Source organism: Electrona antarctica, assembly GCF_951216825.1.
Source record: "Electrona antarctica genome assembly, chromosome: 18".
Lineage (NCBI taxonomy): Eukaryota > Metazoa > Chordata > Actinopteri > Myctophiformes > Myctophidae > Electrona > Electrona antarctica.
Genome location: NC_136799.1, coordinates 39,156,788 through 39,167,578, shown reverse-complemented (window position 1 = coordinate 39,167,578; position 10,791 = coordinate 39,156,788). Strand labels below are relative to the sequence as shown.

The 10,791-nt window shown below is 38.7% G+C and overlaps 1 protein-coding gene across 1 annotated transcript in view; it reads right to left on the bottom strand.

Moving 5' to 3' along the window:
* Window positions 1-3,336: 3,336 nt before the first annotated feature.
* lgals8b (galectin 8b) overlaps window positions 3,337-10,791 on the bottom strand; it is a gene marked incomplete at both ends in the record, with an annotated part of 52,814 nt that continues 45,359 nt past the window's right edge. The window contains one exon of the mRNA XM_079527295.1: window positions 3,337-3,486. Coding sequence (XP_079383421.1) covers window positions 3,337-3,486 — 150 coding nt within the window. The remainder of the gene's footprint in view (window positions 3,487-10,791) is intronic.

Sequence of the window (10,791 nt, the reverse complement as noted above, 5' to 3'; positions counted from 1 at the left end):
CTGATTACGTTAAGGACGTCCATGTTAGAAAAATATGCAGGACAAAAATACTGCCATATCTAAAAACATTTCAGTCCGATAACTCACAAATAGATTTAACCAATATTTATTATAGAATGAGAATACAAGTGTGCATATAATATTTTATCTTGGCTCTGATACATTTTTCTCCCTGCTCGGCACAATCAAACACCATCATTAAACATTAAGAGCAGGGAGATAGATATACAATAACAACTCCCCCATGGGGAACATAAATAACAGAGCCCACCTGTGGTGCTGGGGTGGTGGTGGGACAATCAGGAACCATATAACGACAATCAGGAACCATAAGCAGAAGGAAGGCAGGAAGAGCATGCAGTCAAGTGCATAGACATAAGTAGCCCGCCCAATTGGTCAGCTAACTGCCACATCAACGAATGACGTGGGTCTTGCACACACTGAATACACCCACATAGTAATGCAGCATATTAACCCCTTCCCCCTTTCTGAAACCACCTCCTCGCCACTCGCCCTCGATATGCGCGTTCACGCGAGGCTGTGCCATATTAAGTGTCGTCCGAAACCAAGCAGCCTTGAGTGGAGGTGGCTTATAAAGCCCTCAAGAGCGAGTCTGATCTAGACTCGATTGCCTTGTGCAGCCCTGCTCTCTGTCCGCATGAAAACCGCGACCTACAAATGTAAGTACCACCACAAATAAATGATAAATAAACTGCTCCTAAACAATCTTCATCTGCAGAATAGACTCCAACTGATGTTCACAAGGGCTCTTTATTTACCCCACCGTGAAAAAACTAAATGAAACCACACAAACAAAACAAATTTTAACACACTGATTTATAAACACCATGGATGTATATGACACTTTTTGACAGTCATGCTGTATTTCCTTTTTCCATATTAATGAAATCCACATGTTGGTAACCATGGCAATGGATGGTGTCTGTTTCCTGTTTCTGCACAAGGAGGGTGAGTGTATTTCCAAACAGTTTTTTATACCCAGCACCCTAATCAAGGGAACTTGATTCAGCTGGAGGGGCACTTCCTGACGAGGGAACCTCCCGAGTGCACTTCAAGTCAAGGGACTGGTTTCAAAAAGGGCCCTTGAGTATATATATGCGCCCTTGAGCACGGCATGAAACCCCTCGAGTATATCTGACTGAACTAACTATGCAAGCTACGTATCATTCATATAGAGAAAAAGTAATAATAAAGAAATAAGATTGCAGGCAATTTATTGTGTATATTATTTTGATTTGTGTGTATTTGCAGTAGAATTTGTCACAGGATTAAGTATAAAGTAGGGCATTGATTTATGGGGGGAAAGATGGAGGTACAGCACAACCTTTCTCTGGCTGTCAACATATTTTATACTGTGGATGCATTTGTCTGTTCAAATGTTATCCCCTTGTGCCACCTTGTGGTGTAACAAGAAATAATTCTGAAAGTGTAATTACATTTAAAATGTTTATTCACTATCAAAACCAAAGTATGAGACCCAAGGAGTAAATGCATTTATCTTTATTTAAAATTACACTATATTACAGTAGATTCTTCGTCGTACATATAATTTACAACAAACAAAATGGCATTGCAATATACAAGTCTTCAAATTAAATAATTAATTGTTGATTAGATCAGGCCACATGGAATGGCCACACTGAGGGGAATGAGAGCTGTACCATTATAAAAAAACAAAATGAAAATGGACAGACATTTCACTGCTATAATTTGCATAAAATTGCAAAACGTTACATTGTTTCATTGATATACACATTTGAAATTATCCTGTGGTGCACTGTGCTTCAAATTAGTATTCATTTATATTGTGTTGTACAGAAACAATCAATTATACACGCTCACAACGCGTTGCAAGCTTGTACAGTTGGAGGCCATCGATATTGTCCTTTTCTTTTTGCTGTGGTTTGCGTGATCTGCGCAAAAGGACAGTTAACCCATTTTGGGGCGGGAACCCCTTTTGGTGTTTTAAACATGTTATAATTTAGCTATTGAAAAATAGCAGATCTACAAGCTCATAGCGCGCCACCGAGTGGCGCGCTACGAGCTTGTAGATCTGCTATTTTTGAAAAATAGTGAAAATATTTATTTCAGAAAACTGGAGGATTTAGAAGGATTTTTTTTTAATTTTGAGGTCAAATGATAAGGGACAATATCGGTGGCACCCAATTGTAGATCAGCTATTTTTGACTGGCGGCACACCGTACAAAGTATAAATCATCAGGTTTTAATTGCACAAAGCGATGTCCCAACTTCAGAATGGATTCATGTTCCTGAGAGATGTGACATAATCAACCTGAATAAGTTAATAAAAAGCTAGTCTTTTGCACACCAACAAAGGCGTAGAAGACTAGACGAGGAGCATCCAAACGTACGGAAAGAATACAAGAAGGGTGAACTCACATGGTTGCGTTTGATCTTTCATTTGCTAACATTTTGTGGCATTTGATAGGATACCAATACTACTATACATTTTAATTTGTACATATGTCTGTTTTCTTTGCACAGTGCACTACAGTATACACAGGGCTTATTATAGGCCTATCTCACAGCCCCCTTTCCACGCCCCCTTCCGGTAGATAGTGGTGTCATTTAACATTAGCATTTGCACGTTTTTTTCTCTGGAGATTCTAAGTACATTTCCTAATGTAAAAATGTGACAGACCAATATTATTATGAAGCAAACAAGATGGTAAATCAGCTCCAACAGATAGAACAAACCTTACCTTGAGAAAACAAAAGTTGTAGACTTCTTAAATTACCTCTGTTAACATGTAGCGTCTATGGAGTGACGTCACGCTATCACCACTAGCCCCGAAAGGGGGCGTATTAAGGGGGCGGGGAAATTCTGTGAGATAGGCCTATTACAGCAAAAGTGCTCTAGAGACAGGCTAAGAGATGAACCAAGGCATACATAGCTTTGTTTTAGCTGTAAACAGTCATGGGTCAAATACAGGGGCTCCCAGCCTGTAAAACCAATCATCTTTCTCATGCAGCAACATTTCCATCCGGGACTATAGCCTTAGATGTCATTATCTCAGGTCACCAAAAAATGCTACGCTAGCTTGAAACCACGGACCGAGGACTATACGTCAAGGCCAAAAGGAAGCCTGGCAATGCTGACAGTCAGCATGGGGCTTTGCTTTACTCATGTATTCACTGTCTGGGGTCACCGTATAGCTAGCTTAGCATCAATGGCCAGAGCATGAGCGACGTGCTAGCCAGCCCAGACTAGTCCAGCACCCGTAACCTGTGTTCCATCAGTATAGCCTCAGGTTGGGTTCGAGGCTTGCGTCAATAATGCCGAGCCTCGGTCGGTCACCACAGCTTGATGTCACTCAGCTCCACGTCTCCCATGACCTCCAGCTGGTCAATGCTGCCGAGGTCCTGGACGCGATGTCGGAACTCAAACAGGTGGCAGCCGTTCACGGCCAGCTTGAACTGGTGGGGCTGGCACAGGATGAGAACCTGCAGGTAGAGCAACCAACCCCTTTAATTAATAGCTGCAGTTTTGAGTTTACTGGGCACTCAAAATACAGGAGCATATGATTATTCATGGATACAAAATGGCATGCATTATTGTCTTAATATTATGTGGTTCAGGCCAGGGGTGGTTCAGGGGACCCCCAAATAGCTACTTTGAAATGGCTTTAAGAAAAAGTGACAATTGCTGATCGACAAGCTCACAACATGTCACATCAACTATTTATATTTCTGTTGTGTCCTGTAGATTTGTCATCTTTTGAGCTAAACAATGCCCTAAAAGATCTCATTGATGGATGAGGGGATATGCCTGGCTGGGTGGCCCAAGAGAAATGGAGAGGCTTCACAATCTTATGGAGGTGGGGAGTTTGCTAGACTTTTATTTTGAGTGGTGGTCACATGTTGTTTGTCAAAGTCAATATTTGCCATAATTGAATTGTATTTCTGCTGCAAATGGGACTTGTTTGATTAGGCTACTTACACCTGACAGGGAGACCAGGCCAGGGCCTCATTCACACGTTCACTTCTTACCCCAAATGTTGTTTGTTTTTGTATTTAATTGATTGGTGTTTGTTGCAATAAATACATGAAATGGAATTTGTTGGATTCAATTTATCCTGTCCATGTCACTAGAAAAACAAAATGCAGTTCACAAGTATGGAGCTCAGCCTATAATTGATTTGATTGACATGCTGCATGCCATGGGTGTATAAAGTGGTATTTTCTTCAAAATGAAATAAGCTACTGTGTATTTTAAATTTTAAAAAGTGTAAAAAAATATATAGGCCTACTAATCACAAAACACTTTAGGTTTTGATTAACAGGCTACAGTATATTTGTTCTCAATTTAAAGTAAAAGTCTGAAGTGAGAGCAATAAAATGTAGTTGATTTTTGATCAGAATAAATTGATATGATACAAAGGGTATGAATTTTATTGACATTATTTAGGCTGAAACGAAACATCTCTATTTTCTTTCAATGAAAGTGTAAATCTGTGCAGTGATTGCAGTCTCTGCAGGTGTGAGTCAGGCCATAGGCCTCACTCACACCTTCGCATCTAGCATACAACATTGTTGGATGCTAGATGTAAACAAAGGGTAAGTGTCATGGCCGCCCCAATGCATTTCCAATGGAAGTCAAATGGTTTGACACAACATTTTTGTTGTACGGCTTTCGGCTGTGTTTCGACTGCCCCCCTCCCCCTCATACAACAGAAACCATGTGACTCCCATTGGAAATGCATTGTGAGCTTGCATCAGTCAATAAGTCTCATGCATCAGCTATACATCAATCTGTTGCGAAGGTGTGAGTCAGGCCTTAGGCCTGACTCACACCTTTCGATATAGCATACAACATTGATGCATGCTAGATGTATACAAAGGGTTTGTTTACATCTTGCCCCAATGCATTTCCAATGGTTTGACAGAACATTTGTGTTGTACGGCTTTCGGCTGTGTTTCGACTGTATGAGGGGGTGGGGGGCAGTCGAAACACAGCCGAGCCGCTTGTGAAACGTGTGCTTTTCTCTGGGACCATCAGGCTTTTCAAAACCATCAGTTAGAACATTGTTAGAGACTGCACAGATTACAGTTTCATTGAAAGAAACTAGAGATGTTTCATTTCAGCCTAAATTATGCCATCAAAATTCATACCCTTTGTGTCATATTAGTTTCCGATGATCAAAAATTAAGTGCATTTTGTTCTCATTTAATACTTTTACTGTAAAGTGAGAACAACAAATGTGCTGTAGCCTGTTTATCAAAAACGAAAGTGTTTTGTGATTAGTATATATTGTTTTACACTTACAACACATTTTTATTAAAGTACATTTGCTCACTTTAGACTTCTAACCTGCCACAGAACATTTTCCCTGTTCACCGCCATCGGTGCTGAATGTATGGGTGAATGTCATGCACATTGCACAATCTATGTAAAGTGCCTTGGATGAAGGCGCTATGTAAATTTGCCATCTAAATTCTGAAAGGTGGGTTAAATATAACATTCCTGAGTGTACCTTACATGCCTGCGTGGCTCAAAAGATAAATCTGAGGTTTATAATCCAAAGGTTACTGGTTCAAAACTCAAACAAAACAAATAAGAAACTAAAAACTAAAACAAAACAGCTCAAATAAAATAAACTTAAATGCCTCATTAAAAGCAAATAATAAAATGGTTAAATTAAACAAATAATAAAAGAGGTTCAATAAAAGGAAATTGAAGATTAGGGTTCAACTCTCTTGAATAACTTTTTCACTGTCCTTCTGAAAGGTGCAGTGTTTGAACCTCCTAAAGTGTGCATTATTTTTGAACCTCCTAATGAAACTCCTAAAGAACCTCTAAATTCTGAAAAGTGGGTTAAGTGAGACATGCTCAACTGCATTACCATGCCAGTGTGGCTCAGTGGATAAGCATGGGATTTCTAAACGGAACATTTAGGGTTCAAGTCTCCTGAAGAACATTTTCACTGTCAATCTAAATTCTGGAAGGTGGGTTAAGTAATACGTTCTCAACTTCATTACTTATGCCTGTGTGGCTCATGAGTAAAATCCAGGGTTTGTACACCAAAGGTTGTGAGTTCAAACCTACCACAGGTCATTTTCACTGTCCATCTAAATTCTGAAAGGTGGCTAAGTAAGACATTCTCAACAGTATTACACATGCCAGTGTGGCTCATGAAATAAACCTGTGATTTACAAACAGAACAATTAGGTTCAACTCTTCTGAAAAACTTTTTCACTAACGCTGTCCATTCTGAAAGGTGAGTGAAGTAAGACGTTCTCAACTTCATCACCTATGCCAGTGTGGCTCAGGAGATAAACCTGGGCTTTGTATACAGAACATTCAGGGTTCAAGTCTTCTGAAAAACATTTTCACTAACACTGTCCATTCTGAAAGGTGAGTGAAGTAAGACGTTCTCAACTTCATCACTTATGCCAGTGTGGCTCAGGAGATAAACCTGGGGTTTGTATACAGAACATTCAGGGTTCAAGTCTCCTGAAGAACATTTTCACTGTCCATCTAAATTCTAAAAGGTTGGTTAAATATAAGTTCCCGATAGTACCTTACATGCCAGTGTGGCTCAAAAGATACATCTGAGGTTCGTAATCCAAAGGTTGCTGGTTCAAAACTCAAACAAAACTAATAATCAACCAAAAAGTCAAACAAAACCAAAAATAATAACCAACTGAAACAAAACAGCTCAAATAAGGTGTCATACAAAAAAAAGAAAACTCAAATATCTCAATAAAACAAATAAAAACAAATAATAAAATGGTTCAATCAAATTAATGTGAAGAAGACATTTAAAAAAGTATAAAAATCACTTTGCTTAATATGTAAATTTCTTAAGCTCCACCCCCAGGAGGCAGGCTCATAAAAAAATCCCGCCCCGGAGGCGGGTTCCAAAAAAAGATCCTCCCCCTGGAGGTGTACCCTCCATGCTCCTCCCCCTCCCACCGGAGCCAAAAGAGGGCGTGAGGAGGGAGGCGGGCTGCCTCGGCACTCTTGGCCTTAAAAAGCCAGAAATTGAAGGTTTGCTCTGAGCAAGATTCAAACCCACCACCTTCAGCTTGTGAAACCTGTGCTTTTCTCTTGCACCATCAGGCTTTTCACACTAATAAGTTTTTGGAGGTTGTATTTAAGGTTGAAGGAAGAGGTGACGTGTCAAAAGATGAAAATCCACAGCAAACACCTCTACCCCTGACAGAATGACTAAAAATCTAAGAATCTGCTAGATACACCCTCTGATAATGAGGGTTCAACTGAGATTTAGGTTATTGCTTAAAACCATCAGTTAGAACATTGTTAGAGACTGCACACAGATTTACACTTTCATTGAAAGAAAATGGAGAAGTTTAATTTCATTACAATTCATACCCTTTGTATCATATTAGTTTCAGATGATCAAAAGTTAAGTACATTTTGTTCTCACTTAAGACTTTTACTTTAAAGTGAAAACAACAAATGTAATGTAGTCTGTTTATCAATAACTAAAGTGTTTTTTGATTAGTATATATATTTTTTACACTTACATTTTGTTAAAGTACATTTTCTGTTCTCACTTTAGACTGTCACAATAAAACGGTCTTTAAAGTGTTTAACTAGTTTCTCAAACAGTGCTGTTATGACCACAGCTCATCTTAGAGTAGCTCAATTCATTTAGAAAAAAAGAACACTTTATACACCCATGGCATGCAGCATGTCAATCAAATTAATTATAGGCTGAGCTCCATACTTGTGAACTGCATTCAGTTTTGAGCTAGTGACTCAAGGATACATTATTTAAATTGAATCCAAAAATTCCATTTCATGTATTTATTGCAACAAACACCAATCAATTAAATACAAAAACAAACAACAATTTGGGATAAGGACTAAGTACTATGGAATTGTATGTGTGGCCATGGCTTAAATTCAACTTGATGTTATGCTATCTTGGGAATCCATTAAAAGTGCTAAGGTAACCACACTGCTTATGCATTCCACAATGGTGAGAGTAGACAAGCCTATAAGCAGAACTCTGCTATGAAGGTACAGATCACAAACACAACATTTCTACACATTGGTCATCAACACTGATGCATAGAGAGGGGACACCTGAGCAACATACATTAGGACCACCAAGTTAAACAAAACAAATCAATGGCCTAAACTCAAAAAGTGCTAAAGCAATTACAAGCAGTTTCCAACTTTGCTCAGTCAGTGCAAACAAAGAATGACCAAGCAGGAAAGCCAGCATGGGCACCAGGCTTTATAGGGGAGGGGCTAATCAGTGACTACTTACACCTGGGTAATTGGGGGCATGGAAAAAGAACTCTGCACCATGCATCTCACATGCCTTTGTGGCATAAACATAAAGACAAGGATTTATAAACCAAAGGTGATAGGTTCAAAACTCAAACATGACTCAATATTAAAACTAAAAGAAACAATAAAATTGTAGATGTCAAACAGCTCCAATTTATAAATGAATCAAATCATTTTCAACAAAAACGTACTGACTAAAAGCCTCAATAAAAATAAATCTAAAACTATTTTCAATTGTAACTTATGATATGATACACCCTATGATGAACAGGGTTTATAACACAATTGAGATTTGGGTTGGAAAGGTTTTTGAAAAGGTATTGTTCTCACATGGATCTTCTGTGTCTTTGTACCACAAGTACAAAGACAAGGGCTTACAAACTGAAGGTTAAGAGTTCAAAACTTAACTAAGGAACATTTTCAAACTACATCTAAACTCTAAAAGGTTCCCGCTATATGGTTCCCGCATGCACCTCCCATGTCCTTGTAGCACATGTGTAAAGACGAGGGGTCAATTTGCCATCTAAATTCTGAAACGTGGGTTAAATATAACATTCCTGAGTGTACCTTACATGCCAGCGTGGCTCAAAAGATACATCTGAGGTTTATAATACAAAGGTTACTGGTTCAAAACTCAAACAAAACAAATAAGCAACAAAAAACAAACAAAACAACTCAAATGCCTCATTAAAAGCAAATAATAAAATGGTTCAATTAAACAAATAATAAAAAAGCTCAATTACATGTGAAGAAGAGGTTCGATAAAGGGAAATTAAACAGGAGATTAGGGTTCAAGCCTCTTGAAGAACTTTTTCACTGTCCTTCTGAAAGGTGCAGTGTTTGAACCTCCTAATGAAACTCCTAAAGAACCTCTAAATTCTGAAAAGTGGGTTTAGTGAGACATTCTCAACTGCATTACCATGCCAGTGTGGCTCAGTGGATAAACCTGGGATTTCAAAACATAACATTTAGGGTTCAAGTCTCCTGAAGGACATTTTAACTGTCCATCTAAATTCTGCAAGGGGCAGTGTTTGAATGTCCTAAAGAACATTTTCACTGTCAATCTAAATTCTGGAAGGTGGGTTAAGTAATACGTTCTCAACTGCATTACTTATGCCTGTGTGGCTCATGAGTAAAATCCAGTTTTTGTACACCAAAGGTTGCGAGTTCAAACCTACCATAGGACATTTTCACTGTCCATCTAAATTCTGAAAGGTGGGTTAAATTTAACATTCCTGAGTGTACCTTACATGCCAGCATGGCTCAAAAGATACATCTGAGGTTTATAATCCAAAGGTTACTGGTTCAATACTCAAACAAAACAAAAAACAAACAAAACAGCTCAAATAAAAAAAAACTCAAATGCCTCATTAAAAGCAAATAATAAAATGGTTCAATTAAACAAATAATAAAAATGCTCAATTATATGTGAAGAAGAGGTTCAATAAAAGGAAATTAAACAGGAGATTAGGGTTCAAGCCTCTTGAAGAACTTTTTCACTGTCCTTCTGAAAGGTGCAGTGTTTGAACCTCCTAATGAAACTCCTAAAGAACCTCTAAATTCTGAAAAGTGGGTTAAGTGAGACATTCTCAACTGCATTAACATGACAGTGTGGCTCAGGAGATAAACTTGTGTTTTGTATACAGAACATTCAGGGTTCAAGTCTCCTGAAGAACATTTTCACTGTCCATCTAAATTCTGAAAGGTGGCTAAGTAAGACATTCTCATCAGCATTACACATGCCAGTGTGGCTCAGGAGATAAACCTGGGCTTTGTATACAGAACATTCAGGGTTCAAGTCTTCTGAAAAACATTTTCACTAACGCTGTCCATTCTGAAAGGTGAGTGAAGTAAGACGTTCTCAACTTCATCACCTATGCCAGTGTGGCTCAGGAGATAAACCTGGTTTTTGTATACAGAACATTCAGGGTTCAAGTCTCCTGAAGAAAATTTTCAGTCCATCTAAATTCTGAAAGGTGGCTAAGTAAGACATTCTCATCAGTATTACACATGCCAGTGTGGCTCAGGAGATAAACCTGGGGCTTGTATACAGAACATTCAGGGTTCAAGTCTTCTGAAAAACATTTTCACTAACGCTGTCCATTCTGAAAGGTGAGTGAAGTAAGACGTTCTCAACTTCATCATCTATGTCAGTGTGGCTCAGGAGATAAACCGGGGGTTTGTATACAGAACATTCAGGGTTCAAGTCTCCTGAAGAACATTTTCACTGTCCATCTAAATTCTGAAAGGTGGCTAAGTAAGACATTCTCATCATCATTACACATGCCAGTGTGGCTCAGGAGATAAACCTGGGCTTTGTATACAGAACATTCAGTGTTCAAGTCTTCTGAAAAACATTTTCACTAACGCTGTCCATTCTGAAAGGTGAGTGAAGTAAGACGTTCTCAACTTCATCACCTATGCCAGTGTGGCTCAGGAGATAAACCTGGTTTTTGTATACAGAACATTCAGGGTTCAAGTCT